General features: G+C 38.5%; 1 protein-coding gene and 1 long non-coding RNA gene across 4 annotated transcripts in view; one reads left to right on the top strand and one right to left on the bottom strand.

The window, feature by feature from the left end:
• LOC110260011 (uncharacterized) overlaps positions 1-17,142 on the bottom strand; it is an 87,045-nt gene extending 69,903 nt beyond the window's left edge. For 2 of the 3 annotated variants that reach the window (XR_014841895.1, XR_002342711.2), the window contains exons 1-3: positions 17,023-17,142; positions 15,729-15,799; positions 11,722-11,808 (exon numbers count right to left, since the gene is read on the bottom strand). Coding sequence is in view for 1 of the 3 variants with exons in the window: in XM_085019193.1 (XP_084875319.1) it covers positions 11,722-11,808; positions 14,380-14,416 (124 nt within the window). In the remaining 2 variants the exon portion in view is untranslated. Of the gene's footprint in view, positions 1-11,721; positions 11,809-14,379; positions 14,530-15,728; positions 15,800-17,022 lie in introns of all 3 variants that reach the window. The other variant, XM_085019193.1, reaches the window with a different exon arrangement.
• Positions 17,143-17,235: 93 nt separating this feature from the next.
• On the top strand, positions 17,236-21,671 carry LOC146404781 (uncharacterized). The gene is made up of 2 exons (XR_014841897.1): positions 17,236-17,996; positions 18,383-21,671. It is a non-coding gene; the product is annotated as an uncharacterized LOC146404781 (long non-coding RNA).
• Positions 21,672-22,771: the final 1,100 nt, after the last annotated feature.

Genomic DNA, 22,771 nt, shown 5'->3' with positions numbered 1-22,771 from the left:
AACAATCTTTACATCACCTCATTATCTACTGTGCTGCCCATAAATACTAGTTTCCAACAATTATCTCAAAAGCTGTTTTGGTGCTTCACTGATGACAACCACAGATGTAAGTCTTGCCTAGAGTATGCACGGAAATGTGAAGAATAACTTGTTTTCTGATTATGTTAGGTTTACAGTTCAAAAGTCTATAGTGTACCCATTCCACAACACATCCTCCAACCATGCTTTCTCTAGAACTAATTAGGCTATAGACACTGGATTCCTTGAATGTGATCTCTTAATGTTGTCTGCATTCCACCTACCTCCACCAGCAGGGAGCGTAAACCAGGGACAGAGGATTCAGTAAGAATGGTTGCATTTGCATAAGAAAAGTTCATCCTTGAATCAGCCTGATTTAAACCTACCTGGGGTAGGATGATGTGAACATACCAACTAATCAATCAGCATATTATTGGGAAAGACCTATTGGCATTGTAGAGCAATGATCTTGGAAGTTTTCAGAGGAGATAACTGTGACCACCTGGCACAGAGCATAGACCCTGTGGAAGGGATGGAACATCTCCTCTGAATGCCAACAATGCTGGCACATGGGAAAATGACATTTATACCCTCATCACCCTCAGTTACTGCAGACTGAAGGTGGTACTGTGGCTAGTGAGAAGACAGATGGATAAGAATTAACACACTGGTCACATACATGGCTCAAGCCAAAGGCTGACAGAGGACTGTTAGTAACCTATAGTCCTAAACTCCTCCTGGTATGACTTTAGAGTCATATCATTCTGACATGACATTCTAAAAGAAATACTGCACTGACCAGCAGGAGAAATCCACTCACCAGTCCCCTCTCCTGGAACTGGCTGGCCATGTGGTCCCAGGACAGATCAGAATGATTCAAGCACCAGAGCTGCTGGTGCATCCAGTTGACCTCATGATTGCAAGGAATGTCATAGCACCACAAAGGAGAGAAATAGGGCAGGACTCAAAAGGATCCTGATCTGGGCCCAGGTAGATCTGCTAAATGACCAGAGAAAGACTAACAAAAACTTGAAGGAGTCACTCTGTGGCTGGTATGGTATTTTCTTATTGGGTAGGGAAGGAGAAGGAGGGAAAAGGACAAGTCTATGAAGCAGAGGCAACAGAGTTAGCAAAAGAGAGAGACATTCAAATGGCCTAGTTATTAAGGGAAATGCAGGAAGTAGGGTGTGGGCTTATGCAGGGGTTTTGGAGGTCACTGAAGTAGATGCAGACGAAGACTGGAACTTTAGATTGAAGCCAGATTTTGAAGAGCTCTGAGTACAAACTATATTTCTGTAAGTTTTGGGGCCCCATTAACACTAGGTTTTGGATATTAAAGATGCCATTCCAGGTTTAGAGGCAGAAAGTTAGTTCATTGAAAGATTTTCAAGCAACGGAGTGATCTATGTTTTCTAAAGATTCCTCTGGTAGAACTTTAGGTTTGAGATGATAGTGGGAGAAGCCACAGAGATGAATTAAAGAGCTATGGAATTACTTCAGGGAAGAAATAAAGAGTACCTCAATAAGGAGAGCAGAATAATGGATAGGAGAGGAGAATCCAAGAGTCTTGCAGAGTTAAGGTCAGCAGACCCTGAGGACTAACTTGATGGAGGCTGGAGGAATAGACTGGCAAATAGATTTGGTGCTACAGTAAGAGATTTATTCACTCAAAAATGTCCACCTGTTTCCAGGTGCCCAGCCTTGTGCAGGAAATACAGGAGAAGCAAATATGGTAGTGATGGGCTCTCAGGGCTAAGAATCATCTATATGTTAAATATACAGCTTGCCAGGCCCCTCTTAGTAGGCCTGGGCTCTAAGAGCCCAGGGAATCTGTGTTTTTAACAATTACCCTAGGGAACACTTTTCACCACAGAAGTTTAGGAAACACTGTACAAAATAATACATTTGATTCTGGATACGAGATAATCAACATACAGAGAAATTATATGTGAACACATGTACAGGGGACTCTACTACATTTACATGGGCATAAGAGGCAAAGATGTTAAGAGGAGGTTTTCTAAGCTATGCTATGGGGAAAAATAAACACCCAGGAGAAGCTAAAACAAACAAACAAAAAAACAAAGTAAACTCTCCAGAGAATACCTCTCTCTAGATCTGAGAAATGGAACTGGAAAACTCTGCCAATGTCTCCTTTGTTGACTGAAGATTGGCTCAACTTCCCATCCAAATCCAGATTCACGTTTTAGCATGGATTATGGTGACTGATACTGCAATTCTTTTGTTTTTCAGTAGAATGTCTGCCTTTAAGCCCACATGTTGCTTATCAACTGCTCCACTGGAATGCTTAAACCAAAGAAGGCAAAGGACCTTCTGGTTGGATCATGGGAAAGAAAGAGAAAAGGGTTTTATGTTTACTGCAGTGCCCTTCATCCTCATCAGAACCATAAAGCAGGTGGAACTTGATTTTGGTACACACCTTAACCACGACACTGGTGTTAACCACATAACTGGCCACCACCATGAAACATGGCATATATGCCCTATCTTAGTATGTAGGCTAAAACCCAACATACCTGGAGGATTGCTGATTTCTATATATAAGACCTAGCTTTCTCCCAGGGTCCCATTTATCTTTTTTCTCCTAAAGGCAACAGCTTCGTAATCTGACCACTTGATTTCTGCCAAAGTTTCAGTGCATTGTAGTGGCTTATCTGACCCAGGTAATGTATGCTTTAATAGACGACTTTTGCAGAGTGTATCTTAAGCTAATTAACCAGGAGAGAAACTAATTAACCAGGACAAGAAGAGGATGAATAAAATGTAGAGAACAGTTCTTTTCATAATTAAAATTAAAAATTTTAAATTATAAACTCCAAATATCAATTCAGACAATAACAACTTCTTCAACAACAATTCAGGAAACTTAAGTGAGATACCACATATAAAGCCCCAGCTAGAGAACTTGGAATTCAGTACATGTCATTTTTTTTCCCTTACACCCTTATCTCTGCCTGAGTGGATGGGGGTTGCCCTGTGATCATCTGTGTGTATTTTTTCCCAGGTTATTCTGCTAATAATTCTACTTGATTCCCAAGAGAGAAAGATGTCAAGAAGGAACTGAGTACAAAGCCTTAGAACTTGGGGTGTGTGTGTGTGTGTGTGTGTGTGTGTGTGTGTGTATTCTATAATTTAAGTATCGGCAAACAGTCCTATAAAGATGTTATAAAAATATAATCGAAGTTATAAAAATACAGTTGAAGCAGTTGCTATATGGTATAATTAAGGTAGGGACTCTTGAACAGTCATCTCTGGAGGAATGCCATGCTGTTCCTATGACACTTAAGTAACTTAGTGGTCTTTAGAAACAATAAGCTTGACTCTTTGACACCCAGAGAATCTTAAAAACTGTGGAATTTTGCACCTCACTGGAGCCCCTATTTTGCCATACTCTGCATGAAATAAATATACAAAGAAGAAAATGCCCACGTTGTAGAGCAGGGATACTATGATATCCCTGTGGTTGCTCAGATGCCTCTTTTCCTCTTTGACTTTCTGTTTCTCAGGAGTGTTCTGAATAGTGGAGGGTTGTCAAAGAATCCTGTGCTGGTAGAAGAAAGTTAAGCTACCAGGCTTTCTTATTCAACACCGGCTCAAAGTGAATGCATATGCTCTGCATTGGAAATGCTGTCAACAGTGTTCTGGCCGTTTGTAGGTACTCAAATCACTAACCTTGCCAAAGAATAAGTTTGTGAACCTCCTTTTCAGAGGTTCTGTCTCTGATATTTCAGAAGCATTCAATTATAATTCTGATGCTTCCTTTTATGTGGCAGTCACGGGTTGTCAGCAAAGATAGAATTAAGAGAGGCACGTGAAATGTGCTACGTCGCCTCATGCCTAAGGATCTCTATTTCTTTTGTTCATGGTGACAAATGACAGCCTTAAAGATATTTGTCCTGATTCCTCACTGTCCCTATGCAGGTAAAAACTTCCATTGAAGTCAAACAAGCTTCATTGAAGTTAATGGGAAGCAATGCCCTTGAAGGGAAGGGAGAACTAGGGTGATTAATTTTAATTAGCCAAACATAAACAAGCATGTGTCTACAAGTAGTGACAGGAAAGTGGATGTTTGTAACTTCTCCCTTAGCTTTAGGTGTCTAGGTAAGGCAGTTTTGCAGAAAATCAGATAGAACTATTTCAACCCAGAAACGTAAGAATATCCATAAAGAATAAACTCCATTCTCCATAGGTGTCTCTCTGAGATATTCCCTCAAAACATTAATTCAACAAATATATGACCACATGCCAAACACTTTTCAGGCCTTGGGGACAGAAAGATGAATACAACTAGCTGCCCATGTGGAGCTAACGTTCAGGCTATGGAAACAACTCAGTAAACAATTTTGGTACAAGTTATTAATTTGTGCCTCCATCATTGATTTACTCATTAATTGACTTATTCAAGAAATACTCAGCAAATGCTTTCTCAGTTTTTTTGCATGATTTCTATATCAGGAAGGTGTAAAGTACTATTGGCAGCCAGTAGAATAAGAATTTGATTTGGAATGGAAGGGTGAGTTATAATCATGGAAGGTTTCTCAGAGATAGTGTCATTTGAGCTCAGTTTCACAAAAAATAATGTTTAGTTAGGCGAAGAAAAGAAAAAAAATAGGATATAGAAACTACATAAGCGGTATAGAAGCACAGAAATTCAAGTCACGTTCAAAAAAGGTACAAACTCCACCAAGGTTCTGGTGTAAGGGTCAGCAAACTACAGTCCACCAGCCAAATCCTGATCACCATATATTTGTACAGGTCACAAGGTAAGTATGCTTTTAAAATTTTTAAATGCTTGAAAAAAATAAAAAAGAAGACTATTTTGTATCATGTGAAAATTATGTGAAATTCAGATTTCAGTTTCTTTCTTTCTTTCTTTCTTTCTTTTTTTTTTTTTTTTTTTTGTCTTTTTGCCTATTCTAGGGCCACTCCTGCGGCACATGGAGGTTCCCAGGCTAGGGGTCGAATCGGAGCTGTAGCCGCCGACCTACGCCTCAGCCACAGCAACGCTGGATCCGAGCCAAGTCTGCAACCTACACCACAGCTCATGGCAACGCCAGATCCTTACCCCACTGAGCAAGGCCAAGGATGGATCCCGCAATCTCATGGTTCCTATTCAGATTCGTTAACCACTGTGCCATGACGGGAACTCCCAGATTTCAGTTTCTATGAATGGAGTTTTACTGGAACACAGCAAGACATTCATTTAATGTTGACCACGGTTGCCTTCACTCCACCCAGGAGATGGTAGCCATGAGTCTGTATGACCCACACAGGCTAAAATATTTACTATCTCGCTCTTTGCGGACAAAGTTTACCAAGAGCCACTCTAGTATATAAGGTGCTGATAGATTGAGACCAAATTGTGAAGGACTTTATATATTATTTGAATGAATTTGGACTTCATGTTCTGGGAACTGGTGAATGCAATAGTTTAAGGGTGTATTTTTATATTATAAAAACATTGTTTTGATTAATTTAGCAACCATTAAGTTAATAGAATCTTCCATTCAAACATAAGTGCCACATGATCCCAGAATCATGATCAGGATACCTAATGAATCTCTACAGTTCCTAAAGATAATTAAGAGGTAATTCAGATGTGTCAAGGCTTATAGGTCAAAGAGGAAAAGAATTATGTTTATGTTTAGAAAGTCTTCAAAGTGACTATTTGGTGGAGACAGTTTCTTGCGGAAGGAAGTCAGACATGTACCTACTTTACGGTATAATGACTAAAGACTGAAAAAATATCGTCATTTAATTTAAGCTATTGTTTACAATATTTTTAAACAAAAACAGTATCTTTAATGCTAAAAAAAGCCACAGGCCCTTCTGCGTAACAGTTATACGTTAGAAAATATATAATGAAATCATACATTTTATATTAACTTTAAGCTGCATTTATAAACAGAAAAATAGCAGTACAAATGTATGTAAACTTTACTCAATCTTTTAAATACTATTTGGTGTATGTGGTTTCAGGGACCTAAAAAACTATGGGTACTTAAATGTTTATAGTAAAAAAGCCAGGAGTCAATTGATGTATATAATTCCATGGGATAATTTTGACTGAACTGCTTAATAAACTGTTTTACATTATTCTTGTGTGATTTTCAAAAAAAAAGCCAAAGAAACTATTTGATTTAAAAAAACTATAAACAACAATGTTGTTAACAACGCACTATGCAACTTTTAGACCTGATTGGCTGATTCCTTCCAAGAGCTAATTCCTTGAACAGTTAATTGATTTGTCCTCCAAAAAACCCCAGAAAGCTCAGGCTAAAAATTCATCCATATCACAACCTTTATTTGAATTCTAGTTCTAACCTCTTCACTTAGTTTTTATCCAGATACATTTTAAAATTGGCTTAGAGGTCATTTGCAGAACAGACCCAATACTTTGAATATTTTGCATTGCAATCAGAAGTAGATAGCCTGTTCCTAAGCATTTAGAGACACCTGGAAAATGAAACATGAAACAAATTTTGGCAGTAGACTGATAAATTGATGAAATCATCAATGTTAATCATGCCAGAGGAGCCCTCAATCACAGAATTAAAACAACAATCACTGAAAATACAATACTCTGGCTTTCTCTTCAGAAAACTCAGCTGAAACCAGCTTAAAACTGCATTCAGTGAATCCTCTAACATTTTGACTGAGGAGGGATCTATAGGTCAGCTTAGAGGTCAACAATAGGGCAATGTGATGAAACTTCCATTTCATTGTCAACCTTGCATTTGAATGAAGTTTGTTTTTATAGACAGAGTAAGAACGAAAGGCCAGTAGGGATACCCTTGGTTGTCAATTACTGCATGCTTTATGTCTTGAGTCACTGGCCCTAGAACCTGAAAAATTCTGTTTAAGAATTGACCCAAGAGTCTTACTTTAACCCCTGAAAATGCAGTAAACTTCAGGGTTACTACTTTGTTATAGTTATATTACTACTCCCAATGTCATTATGTTGACCTAGCGCTTTTGACATTTTCTTATTTTTCTGTAGTTTTAGGGCCGCTTCTGCGGCGTATGGAGGTTCCCAGGCTAGGGGTCGAATCAGAGCTGTACCGCTGGCCTACGCCAGAGCCACAGCACCATGGGATCTGACCCACGTCTTGGACCTACACCACAGCTCACAGCAACACCAGATCCTTAACCCACTGAGCGAGGCCAGGGATCGAACCCGCAACCTCATGGTTCCTAGTCGGATTCGTTAACCACTGAGCCACGATGGGAACTCCTTGACATTTTTTTAAAGTACCATCATTTCTTTTTTTTTTTTTTTTTTTTTTTTTTTTTTTTTGTCTTTTGCCTTTGTCCTTTGTTGTTGTTGTTGTTGTTGTTGCTATTTCTTGGGCTGCTCCCGCGGCATATGGAGGTTCCCAGGCTAGGGGTTGAATCGGAGCTGTAGCCACCAGCCTATGCCAGAGCCACAGCAACGCGGGATCCGAGCTGCATCTGCAACCTACACCACAGCTCACGGCAACGCTGGATCGTGAACCCACTGAGCAAGGGCAGGGACTGAACCCGCAACCTCATGGTTCCTAGTCGGATTCGTTAACCACTGCGCCACGACGGGAACTCCAGTACCATCATTTCTAATCTCAGTTGATTTTTCACAACAGTCTGGTATTGGTATTTCCACTTGACACATGAAAAACATACTTGGCCATTTATTTTAAAGACTACAAGTCAGGAGTTCCCTTTGTGGCGCAGTGGTTAACGAATCCGACTAGGAACCATGAGGTTGCGGGTTCGATCCCTGGCCTTGCTCAGTGGGTCAAGGTTCCGGCGTTGCCGTGAGCTGTGGTGTAGGTCGAAGACGCGGCTCGGATCCTGCGTTGCTGTGACCCTGGCGTAGGCTGGCAGCTACAGCTCCGATTCGACCCCTAGCCCGGGAACCTCCATATGCCGCAGGAGCGGCCCAAGAAATGGCAAAAAGACCAAAAAAAAAAAAAGACTACAAGTCAGACATTTTTGTCTTTTTTAATACAGGAAATTTTGAGAGTTCAAGAAAACCTAACTGTTCTTCTTGATTATATTCCCCTCAATATACATCGTGTAGCCAATTCAAAGAGATTTGGTTAGGTCATGCTCCTCTCTGATCACCATACTTCTAGCTGAACATTAAGGCCAAGAGGGACTAATAATAGTTTAGTTGGTTAATAGCCAATTTAGTCCAGAGAAATTAATACAGTTTAGAGCTAGTCAAATCAATTACAGATAATACAAGATTAGGAACCTGAACCAAACACATTAAATTAGAAATTCAACAGATATCCAATAGGGCCTTTTTATGGACAAGGCATTATGTTAGGTCCTGAAAGACTGATAATAGATAAGATAGTGCTTGGCTTTTCCCTTTTTTGGCCTCACCTGAAGCATACCAAAGTGCCTGGGCCAGGGATTGAACCTGTACCATAGCAGTGACAACATCAGACCTTTAACGTACTATGCCACCAGAGAACTCCCATATAGTGCTTTTATCCTTGAGATATTTTACAAACCCATGAAAGAGATGTATTAATTTATTGAAGCTCATGTGGAACTTTTTCACTGACTTCCATTCTAATCTAAGCATTTTCAGGAAAAACAGAATACTACATTCAAAGTTGAACTGAGTCTATACAATAACTATGATAAATATGTAGTTATAATATTCTCTAAATTAAACCTTACCTGAAATACATTCCCATAAATACATTCCAAGACTTGATCATAAAAAGATCTAAGCATAATTTGCAAAAAATTCAATTCAAAACAATATGGTGGAATGAGAACTTGTTTTTTAATCAGAATATCTGGATCTAATCCTGTCTTTGCCATGACCTACTTCAGTCTTTGCTCTTAGTCAAGTTACTTAACCAATCATCTTTAAAATGGTGGTGGTAGAGTTGGGATAGATATTGAACTAAGGCTTCTTCCACCTTAAAACATTCATTACTTTAAAGATACACTAAATTACTTATTAACAGTAAGTAATATCAGATCTATGTAGACACTAGTCCCACTCATGTTAAATGACAGCTCCACTAGTCACTTTCCACTAGTAGAAGGCAAACAATGTGAAACTTTTCTAGAACTATGGCTTGGTCTCCTTAGACTTGCTGAGAGTTCTCTTATACCCTGGTAATAGATATGAGTAACTGGTTTTCATCACTGTGTAGATTAGAATAGATGATACTAGAAACACAGAAAGGCTTTATTTTTCAACTTGTAATGAGATAATTTTAGACATTTTACTGGGCGTTTTATATTACGCTCCTCAAATCAGAGTAACAAATGCCTATATACACATGGAAAATTCCATGTTAAGATCCACTACATCATTTCAGTGAAATGGAAATATGAAAATAGAAAACTGTTTAATAAATTAAAACACTGTCCTAACAAATATTTACTAAAAAACCACAAAATATTCCATTGGTTTCTAAGAAGAGCAATAGGGATTTTCAACTTTGCTCAGCTTAGTTTTTTGTTGAGAGGCAAAGCGGTAGTGGAATATCAGCAAGAGCTCTAACCCTTGGAGCTCAAAGGAGTCTTTATCTCAATTGCTTTTAAACAGCATTAGGCGTGCCCATCCAGAGGAACCAAGGTGAAGGATCTTGTGTGGATTGACTGTTGGGGCCCCGACTGATAATTCCTACTGTGATACACTTCAATGCCAGCCCACAACAAGCAGCTGGGATTGGATTTAGAGCCAGTGTAAGCTCTAAATGGAGTTTTACTGTGAAACAAAACACCTGTCTTTCATCCCAAGCTAAATTGACAAGCAATAATTTAGTTGTCTAAACTGAGAGCTTTCAGGATTCCAAACTGCATAATGTCAAAAGACAATGTATGAAGTTGCATTTGGAAGGTTCAAAGGTAGAATGCCATGTAGGCAAACATATTAAATGACTGGTCTTTTCCCCTCTCAGTCTAGTTCTTTATTCGGTTCTCTCTCCTTTGCTACTTTTTCTGTGTGTGCGGGGGTAGGGGAGGGGGTGGGAGAGGATGGAAAGGTTGTGACTAACTATAGAAACTGGATGGGTGTGGAACAAAGGAAATCCCAAATCTAAAAAAATATTTTCCTCCCTTGTGCTTTCCACTATGTAAGCATTTCTAATGATCAGCTGAACTGATCAGAGACTAAAGGATAGAAAAGAAATAAAGAATATTTTGGCCTTTCCAAAAAAAAAAAAAAAAAGAATATTTGGGTGAGATTACTAAATTCCTAAAAAGCTTCATATATGAATGCAAAATAATATAGCCTGGATTTTGTAGTGACTACTTCCAGACAAATTATTCTGATTCGTCTGTCCTCCACTTTAGCTGTATTTGTTAAAATCTGAATACCTGGCATCCAAATTTAGACCTATATACTTGATTAAATTTCATACCTCTCCCTCAAAGTTTTCAGTATAAATATCAAAAATAACCATGGCCTTTGTTTCCCACAAGCTAAGACCACATACACACACACTGGGCATTTACTTTTATTTTGCAGGTTCATATACTATACCTTCTTCTGCTGTCTTTTCCAGAGGAGCAAATAAAAGAAGCAGGGTCTATTAGCAAAATGTAACAGATGCTACAAAAGTAGCCAGTTACTCTTCTGTAGAGATATCTGATTGGACCCTGCCAGCTGTCAATTAGCATTTCTGTGTTTTGTTGATGAAGTGGTATTTACTTTTCTGGACCGCCATTGGCTGAGATGTTTAGTGTAATGAATGCTAAACTGAGCCTAGATAATTTTTTAAGTCATAGCTTGGGGCTTAACAGCCCTTTGAATGAATTGTATAAACAAGATAGCTGTTAATTCTTAATCAATGTGTCATTAATCATCAAATAGTATTAAAAAATAAGAACTGTCTTTAAAAAGCTCAATAAACTCTATTAAAGTTACCAAATTATCCATTCAGGGGCTCTTTACTTATTTAGAGAGTGTCAAGATTTTAACAGATTTACATTTGAAGATAAATATTTCTGTGGTCTAGTAACCGATATATATATATAGATATATAGATAGATTTATCTTCATAAATTAATATGGCCTCAAGAAATTAGTAACCACTAAAGCCTTAAATCTATAGTCATTAATAAAAATGGAAACTATATCCAACAGTGAGCCCCATGTGTCTTTAGATCACCGACATCCACTAGCAAGCACTGCACTAACCTCATGTTAGCGAATTAAGTATGGTAAAAACTAGAAAAGTATATGTAAGCTATTCTTTCCTGTCACATATATGCAGCAATTTAATCATCTATAGTTGCATAGACTCAACCCTTGGGGAGCAGACTACTGATTCCAGCTTACACCACCTCTTCCACGGGACTGCAGTTCTGCTTTACATGTTCATGGGATCTTAGCAGTGCCTGGCATATAGTAAATAATAAATGTTTGTCTCATAATCCACAAGTGAAGGTAGGGGTTGTAAAGTGATGTCAAGGTAAATGACATTTACCAATTTTCTTTCTCTCAGCATTAAGTTGTATTCTTTGGACCTGTTAATTTATGTAGTCCTTATAACAACTTTATTAGGTAGGTGGTTTATTCTCATATGTAATATTTAATTTGATACTCACTTTATATGAATTTACATTCAATAAATATTTAATATTTTACATTAAATTAATATAATCAGCTATGTATAATAATATTTAACATATGAGCATATCTTAAGTCATATAATAAAAGCTTACAATGATAGCTGCTTTTCTCTGAGTTCATTTTCTCTAGGAGAGCATTCTTCAGTCTCTTTTTTGGGGATACTGTGACACCTGGATGCTCTACAAAGGAATGAGGGAAAAATTCAATCTGTGGCTTCAGAACAGAGATAATAGTAAGAAGTATGATGAAGAACAAATAAGATTTAACCAGCTGGAGAGGAATAGAGAGGGCAGTATTCTAAGTTAAGGGAGAAGCAAATACAAGACTTGGAATTATGGAAGTTGCTGGTGTGTTTGTGGAGCTGAGAGCATTAGGTACTCGATGTTCCTTTCCTTTTATAAAGAGGTACTGGGCTGGACAGCTCCTTCTACTGGATATTTTCATGCTCAGATGTGAGGTTGAAAAAAATCTGTTCATGTGGGAGAGCAAAAAGAAAGAATATGGGCTTTTTATGACACTGTTGAACTGCTGAGTTAATTAATCCTTGTTCTTCCTATTGTAAGAGATAACAAATTTTCATTTATCCAAACTGATACATCACTTACCCTCCTCCTGCTACTGCTGCAAATAATATCATGTGTGTGGGAACATTACCATGTGCCAAGCACCATCTAACACAACAACCCTACAAAGTAGATTACATTGTTATCCCTGTTCTACAGATGAGGACATAAGCTCAGTGAGGTTATCATTTTCTGACGATCACACAGATATTAAGGTGCAGGGTCAGGCAGACTTTGAAGCCACATTTATATTCAGACTATAAACTTTTAACTTCAGTGTCACATTACCTCTAAAGGTAATAGTCAAGGGTGGCAGGGTGGAATTTTGAAAAATTTATACAAGGTCATATGTATATCCACAAACTAGGGTCTTGATATAATAGATAACAAACAAGGTATGAAAGATAATTATGAGAATTTTTTTAATTGAGTGACATGGTGAAAGCTGTTAAGATTAACCATGGCTGGAACTAAGAGATTTGGAGTTAGGAATTAGAAATGAAATATAGCTGAGTTTGCAACATGTTAAAAGAACAGTGTGTGGAATATATTCAATAGGCAGTTGTGAATGTGAGACCAGGATTTTTAGTAACTATTGCATTGCCTTGTTTGGGCAGGAGGGAGTTATTTAGCAAATGCTTATGTACTAAAATCAATAAATAAACCACTTTTGAGTTATGTGTATAAGCATGCTTCCAACTTCTACCACCTCACTCAGATGGATATATAATCAAACATTAATGTAACAAGGAAAGAGAGACTATAAAATATTTCCACTGGAGAAAATGCTTAGTCTTAAGCACATGTAGCAAAAAAATAGCAATGATGAAATCCTTTATTTCCAAAACATTCACTGGTGATATTTTTATCTGTACACTTTCAAATACAAATTCAAAGTCAAATACATATCATAAATATTTTTATTCCTTTACTGGTATTCTCAATTATCTGACAAATATAACATCCCACAAGGTAATTTTTCAAGTGTGTTGTGTATTTTTTCTTGAAAGCATTAACAGCAAGGGTTAACAATCCTATGATGCTTTTGGAATGACAACCAAGTGACAACACATTGCACTGAGACTTCTGTTGCTATCCACATGTTTAGGTGTATGTGGAAGATATGTCAGTGAGACAACTAAGCACTGTGCTCTTGGACAGGAAAATGTTTTCTTTCAGCGAGCTAATTTTTTTGCAGTAATTGAGCCAAATCGAGGGGGTAAGAGTTTGCTTCAGCAGTGAAACACTTACTAAAGCCTCAAGTGTGACAACCCAGTGAGAATCAACCACTGTAATAAAAAAAAAATTGATGAACTTGGTTTTCAACAGTGTTTACAGTTTATTCAGGTAATCTGTAAATAAATGAGACTTCCAACCACTGGTTTGACAGTCATTTCATTCAACTGATTGGTTTTAAAGACACCAGATACCCTCATGGTAAGAAAGACCTGTATTCAAATCATGACTGTGTCACCTTCAAATGGGACATCTATGACTGAACCAGCTATTCTTTCTAAGCCTTATTTCTTTACTTTTAAAACAGTGATATAATAATCACCCTAAGTGATATTCAAATCAGATAATGAATATAAAATGCTAAGTATGGCATGAGGTACAGGGTACATAATCAGCTAAAGGTAAAGCATGTTTAATTGTTTTTGTCATAATGTTGAAGCAATCTAATCTAAACATTGTGTACATAGTATCTGGCCAGAAATTCCTGGTGGCAGCTTACTTTTGTTTCCCTTTTCTCTTGAATGCACTGTCAATTAGGTATCACCAGTGGTGTGGCTTTTCACCACTGCTTTTCAGCTATTACTCTAAACAAGAACAAGGAAATACTCTGAGAGAAAAGGCTGGAAATTATTGATTGGTACAAGTAAATCCTAGGTGATGAGTTGCATTTGGTGGACACAACCTTTGCTCTGTTCCACAGCCACAGGCAAGACCAAGAGCCCTGTGCCTCAGCTAGGAATGTATTCCGCTGCAAACAAGCAAGCTAGCAAAGAAAACCTAGCAACAGATTTAGGTAGTCCAAGTTCAGTGCAGTGACTCAACACTGTCATAATGGGCACAGGCATTGTATCTCTTTATGCTCTGTCATCTTCTGTCTATTGGTGTTGGGACTTGTGTCTTATGGTTGTTATTTTATAACCATAAGATGGCTTCTGCAGCTCGAAGCCTTACCTCTGCTTTCCAGACAGAAGACTGGCAAAGGTCTCATCCCTTTGAAGCTTTGTGTTTTTATTCTAGGAGTATCATCCTCCCCAGCAGGCTCCCAACTATATCTTGTAGGCCAGAAGTGAATCAGTCATATATCCATCTTTAGATCATTTGCTGACAAAAGTGATGAGACTTCAATGATTAATTTAGGTCAAAAGGATAGATAAAGACTTACCTAGTTTTCACTCCCTCTCTAAACTCATAGGGAAGAAAAGCAATGAAATCTATTGGGAAGGGCCTTCCACACTCCATATACCTTGGGAGAAACTGTATTTGCTTAAAATTAAGGAAAATTAGGGCATTTACATTACAAACAGAATGACTTTGTGCAAGTCACTGAGTCCCTTGAGCATTAGCGTAAGATGGGCAAAATAAAATCAGTCTTAGAGGTTTGAAAATTTCTGGCTCACTCCCTGGTGGCTGGTACTTCTCAATAAATGCTGGTCTCCCATTGTTTACCATAAACTCTAAAACTCAGTTCCTTCATCAGTAATATAGGCACAATAATAGTGAGTCTTACTTGCAAAACAGGCAACATACAGCTTCAAAATCGTACAACTCAGTGATTATTGATTATGATAATGGAAGATGATAAAGATGATGTAGACTGCTTAGTCTACTTGCAAAATGTTCTTTGAGAGTATACATATAAAATAGCTCACAGTCTTGAAACTCTACTCTAAAAGGGAGTTTCCTTTGGGCCTTGACAGACCCCCTGTTATTAAGAATTTCTTCACTTAAATTAAAATGTAGCACTGAAGATAAGTAGTCCTTAATTTTATTAACTCTTAATCACTCACACTTTAAAAAGAATGAGAAGTAGCTGAGTCTTTTCTGTAACTATTTACTGGTTTGGTAAGGAAAGTAAGGAATTACCCCAACCCTCTTTTTTTTCCTCCCCCTTCCTCTGCTTCCAGATTTAAGAACATTCATTCACAGGAGCTCCAGGACTTGTCGGACTCCCTCAAATCCAGTTTCTCTCTTATGATTTTAAAAATTTGTTTCAGTGTGTCTAGCAGGACTGCCTTCTGCCTCAGGCTAGACAAACCCATCTGGAATGGTCACAGGTTAAACTCTGGACTGCAAATTCTGCAGTAGGGGGACTCAGCAAAAAGAGATAAAAGTCTTGGCCTCTGGTGGAAGACTGAGAATTCTTCTCTCACTTCTCAGGAAGCTCTGGAGAGTGTTTTGTTTCCTTATTTTTTTTTTTTTCCTATTCTCCCTTTCTTCACCTCCTAACAATTAGGCCATGTGTTAAACATTCCAAATGGAAAGACCTTTTTCATTCCTCTTTGGGAGACAGGTTATCTTACCTTCTTCATGCTTGGTGAAGGATTTCTCTAAAATCCAAGAATCAGGAGTGATCCCTCAAACTCCAAGACTTCTAAAATAGGAAGAAGAATCAGATGGGGGAAAACAAAAAAAGGAAAATAAAGCAGGAAAATTAAGATAGTTGGGCTTTCTAATGTCCTAAATCTCCTTTTTATCTCATGTTCCTTATTTTGTTTTCCTTTCTCCAAGCCTACAAACCAATATATTACTGAGTATATCAATGTCATGTTAGAAAAACCTTTCTCATACTCTATAGTCTTGCTTCCTGGCTGCCCCTACTTTAGTTCAGCTATGAAGAGCACTCAGTCCTCCATTGCAGCAGCTTCCCACCACTCTGCTGTCCTCAAATCCCATCCTGGTAGAAGGCATTGGCCTACCAGTAAGTACAATCAGGTTATCTCCTGTGTGTAAACCTTCAGCAACTTCCCACTGCCTGTAGAATTAAGCCCAAGTAGCTGAGCTCTGCATGGAGGGTATATTATGATATGCATACGGCTCAATTCTGCTTCTCTGGGCTCATATCCGGCTCTTTCTCCATCTGTGATATTGTGATATATAGATAATGTATAAAAAGATACTATATGTATGTATAGATATATATTTAGTCTTTGTTCCATTTCTGGCACAGAGCTCCTAAGATCCTTGTAATTCCTTAAGTAACATGACTGATAAAGGTATCTTTTGATATTCATAACAAAACCTTTTAAACCACACCTGAGTTTGTGTTAATACACTAACGTTTGAAAAAACCTAAATGGAGGTCAGCTGCCAGAGGGGCCGACCACATGGTTTGAGGGTTGGAACTTTCAGCCCCACCCCTGAAGGTAGGGGTTCAGAGAGCTTCCAGGTTGGTGAACCTGGAGATGCTTGGAGAGTGGCTTGCTTGGAGAGGGCCTGAAAGCTCCACCCTCCTTTCCTCACACTTGCCTTATGCACTTCTTCCATCTTCCTATTCCTGAATCACAGCATTTTATGACAAACCAGTAAACTAAAAAATAGTTTTCCTGAGTTCTGTCAGCCACTCTAGCCGGTTAATTGAACTCCAGGAAAAAGGTGTGGGAACCTGCAATCTACAGCCACTTAGAAGGATAGGTGATAATCTGGATTTGCAATTGGCTTCCGAAATGTGTGTGTGTGTGTGTGTGTGTGTGTGTGTGTGTGTGTGTGTGTGAGAGAGAGAGAGAGAGAGAGGTCATACAACTGGTATCAGAAGTGAGGCACTACAGTCAAGGTGTGTGATGGTACAGGAGAGACAAAAGAGTGTTTTTCCCTTACATCATCTTGCTTCAGCCACACTCCAGTCTTAATCGTTCACCACTCTTGGTCAGGTCTCGGCAGGGCGAAACACCTCGCGAAGACCCCGAGCGGTGCGTCGCTCGCGTCTGCCCAAGTCTCAGCTCAGGGAACTGGCCGGTGATTGGTTGTTCCGGAGCCCTCGCCCCCTGACCCCGCGCTCCGTCCCACGCCCTTCCCAGCGTGCCCCGCGCCAGACTCAGGCGCCCAGCGGTGCGGAAGCCCAGAACCCGCGGGGTTCCCGAGCTGACTCTGGTTCCAAAGAGAGCAGCAGTGCAGCACCGCCCGTGAATGCACTGGCCTTTAGAGCACCGCAGCAGAGGAAAGCCTTGGGGGAATGCTGTGGATGAGCAGCGTTAGCCGGAAGACCTTGAGGGGAGAAGTTCGTATGCGGACTGCCTCAGAGACCAGGGTGCCGAGACTCAGCAGGGTGCGCTTGAGAGCCTATGCCTGACCATGGCAGCTCCTTGACTTGTTGCCACCTCACACTGGCCAATGCCTTGGAAAAGTGCCTCGAGAAAAGGAAGGGCGAGGGACAGGACCTGGCCGCTGCCGCTCTAGGCCTGCTGTATGTGCAGCTGGGCCCTGGCCCCAAGCATGAGGAGTTTTTCCACCGCGTGCAGCCTGTGTCTGTGCTCAATGACGGCACAGCTAACCCTGCTGCCGGCCTGACAGCACGGAGTCTGGGCATAGGCTTCTTCCTTTGTCCCGGCGGTGGGACTCCATTGGCCTCTTGCTTTCAGCGCTCACAAATTCAATTTTGGAGTCATTCTGGGATCCTCTCTTTATCTAACACTCCGTATCCAGTCCTTCAGGAAATGATGTGAGCTTTCCTTCGAAATATGTCCAGAATGTAAACTTTACTCAGCACCTTCACTGCTGCATCCTGGTCTTAGCCACCATCACTTCTGTCCTGGATCATGACAGAATTTGCCTAACAAGTCTTCCCACTTCAGGTTTGTCTTCTGCAGTCTGTTTTCAATACACCAGCCAGAGCAAACTTTTAAAATGTATGTCAGATCATGTCACTACTCTACAGCCTTTCCTAAAAGTGCTGTAATGGATCCTTATCCACACGGAGTAAAATCCAGTGATTGATAGAAGCCTCCTACTTTTCCCTTCTTTGCTCCATGACTCCAGATAGCCCGGCCTTCTTGCTGTTGCTGGAACAGGCCAGACCTCACCCACGCACCTTAGCAGTTGGTCTCTTGAGTTCCTCCTCTTTACTACTGTGCCGTATGACCACTTATGCTATGCTGGATAAATTAATCAATGGCTGCTTTCATACTCAGCTCCAAATCTAAACTGCTAAAGCACTGTTCACTACTCTGTTTCTTTTCAGGAAGAATTAGCTGCTCTGCCTTTGTACTTACGGTACTGTATTATAATGCCCCTCCACCTATAAGCCCCTTGAGAATGAGGATCTAGCTTAAGAACTCTTCCACTGGAGGACGCGCATCAATATTTCCTGGTCCAGGTAGAGTTGAAAGAAAAGAGTTGTGAATTGTTAGTAGGGTGAATGTTAAAGACTATGGAATCCAAAATACTCCAAAAATTAGGATCAGCCATTTGGAAAAGCAAAATTTTGCTACTAAAGGAATGACCTTCCTTTGGCTGACTATTTTTAAGACAGATATCCTAAACACATTTTTATCATGTTTATGATCTTAAACTCAAGTTTGTTGAAACTTGAATACACCTAAATAATGACATGATCACTGATTAAAGAGATAAAATGAAAGAAAAAACCATAGTAAATCTCCCCAAGAGTACATAGTTTTCATATTCTTTTTTCTTTTTATATCTTTAACCATATTAATTATGTATTTGATGCTGTAAAGAAACATAATCACCAAAGCCTAAACATGAAATGTACCGCACTCATTTTTTTTTCACATCCTCAGCCACCCAAGGTGCTGTTTTGGGCATTGTGAAAAGCACGAAGAAGATTATGACACTATATTTAATCACTTGGCCCTTTAATGAAGAAGGTGGAAATAAGCATTAAATGGATATCAACAACAACGCTAACATTAACAGTCACTGCAATAATAGCTAATGTTCAAAACTGTTCTCATTTACCAGGCTTTATGCTAAAAGATTTATACAAATTTTTCAATTTAATTTTCATAGTGATCCAACAAAGAACCCATTAGTGGCCCCATTTTATAGATGAAAAGACTGAGGTTCTATAGAACTTAAGCAGTGTAAGCAGTCACACAGTGCCAGAGCTGGAAATAGATCTCAAATTTACTGGAAACTAGTCTGCATTCTGACAAAATCTAGTCGTGGTAAATTTAGGAACTGAAAGAGGGAGAGCAATGGTTGCCAGGTCATCCAATCCAAAATCTGAGCAATAATAACAGCTATTATTATATTAATAGTAATATTCTGCAACTGTTATTATTACTATTACTTATATATCCATGATGGTGATAATATTAAAATAGTGAACCAAGATTTCTTATGTTTTTCCCTTCTTAAAGGAAAGGTATTTAGTGTCATACTTGTAGATTATTCTTTTAGATCCTTTTTTATCCTTTCTCTCCAGCTTTCTTCTTCCTTCCCTTTTGCCATCTGATATTGATGTATTGCGCTTCCATATCAGATCAAAAGCATATGGGATTTTGAACTTATTGACACTGTTCTGTTAAAAATTACATTTAGAGGCATGTTAAAAGGTCACCTCTCTGGTTACTTATTTCTTGACACTTTGCTAGCACGGACTGTAGCCTTGGTTCATTAGTCAAGGATATTAACAGCCAGGGTTCAGCTTTCTGAGATCACGTGGTACAGTCTGGGCCCACACATATTTCTAAGGCTTGTTAGAGTCTTTATTCTTTAAGAATTTCCCATTAATCTCTGCCCAACAAGTGCAATAATAGGTTAGTTAGTCATCAGATACAAATCAGAATCATTTCTACATGTATCTTTAATAGCATTTATTAGTTCTGTGCTTATGTTTTAAGAGAAACGAAGGTGAGGGAGGAAAATGTCTCCTCTTCACAGAACCTTTCCCATCTTCAAGAGCATCTCATTTTGGAATCATTGAAATTAAGACACTGAGAATGTGCCAAATCAAATGCAGAAAATGTGCTTTTCCTGTGGAAATGAGGGCTCCTACGATCTGACTTTTTTTTTCCACACAGAGGCATCATCTTTGATCATTATCAGATTTTACAACTCATTGTCCTTTCCAGTCCTCAGGGTGAGAGGATCATGTAAATGGACAGGCAAACATTTGGATTATAGACGGCATCTGATCTTAATAATGGCAATAAAAAATGTTTACCTAACTTAGATTGTGTATAGACAGGATTTGTGTGTGTGTGTGTGTGTGTGTGTGTGTGTGTGTGTGTGTGTGTTCCCCCCTCTTACTCAGAAAGGAAATATCAGAGATCAGGAAATGCATTATAGAGTTTTGTATGCAATATTAGTCCATTTCTTGGCCGAGAACCAAATCTATTGTGGTGAGAAAGTAATAGATGAACTAACTAGGGACTCAGACGTACTGGCTAGTGTCCAAGAAACATTAAAAAATCGAGTACTGAACATAACAAGTAGGATCGTGCATGCAAATTTAGATGTCTTATTGAAAACAGCACATTTATTAATATATTAGACTTGTAGACTTGAGGGTGTTTTAATACCTACTCAGAAATTACTCATGGGTCGGCTTCACAGAAATATCGCTTGCGTAAGTGTGAGCTTACAGAAATGATGCCAGGCATGAGTGATCCTGGCTGGACAATTCTAAAGAAAACTTGAGAATGGACAAAATATGCTATTGTCATGGTCAAGGCATCACCTTTTACTTTATTAACTCCATAGTAATTTAATGAATGCCTCCTGTGTATCAGGCCCTGTTCTAAGATACTGGAAATAGCCAGATTTGAGAAAAGAATTAAAATGTTCTCACACAAGAACTTTTTTTAAAAGTCAGTTTATTAAAATAGAAATTATATATTATAAAATTTACCCTTTTTAAGGGTACAGTTTGATGAGTTTTGTCAAGAGTATGGGCATGTAACCACCATCACAATGTAAAGAACATATCTGTCTTCCTAGAAAGTTCCTTGTTGATTCTTTGTAGTCAATGTCATATTCTGGTTCCCATCCCCAGGTAACCATTAATCCAAATTTTGTCCTAGTTCTTCCTTTTTAAAAATGCCACATAAATGAAATCATACAAATTGTAACTCTTTGAGTGTGGCTTCTTTAACTTAGTGTAACACTTTTCAGATTCATCCTTGTTCCGTGTATGAGTACTTTGTATCTTTTTATTGCTGAGTAGTATTTCATTTATTTATTTATTTACCAGTTGATGGGGTTTTGATTTGTTTCCAGTTTTGATGATTTTGGATAAAGCCACTACAGATATTTGTGTACAGATATTGTGTCCATTGAGCAGGTGTATATTTTCATTTCTCTTGGATAAATATCTAAGAGTAGGATTGCTAGGTCATATGGTACATGTATGTTTAACTTCAAAAGAAACTGCAAAGAGTTTTCACAATGGTTGGACCATATTATTTTCCTATCACAATGTATGAGATTTAGTTGATAGATATTCTTGTCAGCCTTGAGCATCATCAGTCATTTTAATTTAAATCATTCTGGCAGACTTGTAATGGTGTTTCTTTTTTATTTTATTTTTTTAAACATTTGAGGTTTTTTACTTGGTTCTCAAATTTACAAAGGAACTTGGACAAAGACACATAGTACCTATGGCACTAGTCACAAGATACACATTTTAAAAACCCAATTTTTCATTTCAAAATTGCAATGAAAATTACAACCTTCAACTTAAGAAGCAGGAAATTCATTATTCTATTTCTCTAGGATATTTATCTTTCTTATGTTTCACGATACATGGATGGTATTATTATAAATACAGTCCCAGTGTCATCTCCGTAAGTAACACATAAACAATACTAAGGCAAGTCATGTTACCTTTAGGTGACTAGGTTTCAATTTAAAAAACAAAAAAAACAAAACAAAACAAAAAAACTCAATGAATTTTATACTATAGTTGTACAACCATCATCACAACCTAATTTTACAACACTTCCATCCCAAACCCCAAGCCCATCCCTCCCCTCACAACCTGTTTCCTTTGGTAACCATAAGTTTTTCAAAGTATGTGAGTCAGTTTCTGTTCTGCAGATAAGTTCATTGTATCCTTGTTTTAGATTCCATATGTGAGTGATAGCATATGATGTTTGTATCTCACGGTCCAACTAACTTCACTTAGCATGATAATTTCTAGTTCCATCCACGTTGCTGCAAATGCCATTATTTCATTCCTTTTTATGGCTGAGTAATATTCCATGGCATATATATACCAAATCTTTTTCCACACCTCTGTTGATGGACATTTAGGTTGTTTCCATGTCTTGGCTCTTGTATATAGTGCTGCAGTGAACGTTGGGTTATATTGGGTATCTTTTTGAGTCATGGTTTTCTCTAGATAGATGCCTAGGAGTGGGATTGCTGAATCAAATAGTTAATTCTATTTTAGTTTTCTTAGGCGTCTCCAGAAACCAATACTGTTTTCCATAGTGGCGGCACCAATTTACATTCCAGCCAGCAGTGTAAGAGGGTTCCCTTTTCTCCATACCCTCTAGCATTTATTGTTTGTAGACTTTTTGATGAGGGCCATTCTGGCTGGTGAAAGGTGTACCTCATGGTAGTTTTGATTTACATTTCTCTAATAATTAGTGATGTTGAA

Source organism: Sus scrofa, chromosome 3 (assembly GCF_054392235.1).
Source record: "Sus scrofa isolate SSC_HxYL_T2T_F1_AM1 chromosome 3, Sscrofa_HxYL_maternal_Yorkshire_Landrace_v2.0, whole genome shotgun sequence".
NCBI classification, from domain to species: Eukaryota; Metazoa; Chordata; class Mammalia; order Artiodactyla; family Suidae; genus Sus; species Sus scrofa.
Note: the sequence above shows the minus strand (reverse complement) of the source record. Positions and strands in the feature narration are given on the sequence as shown.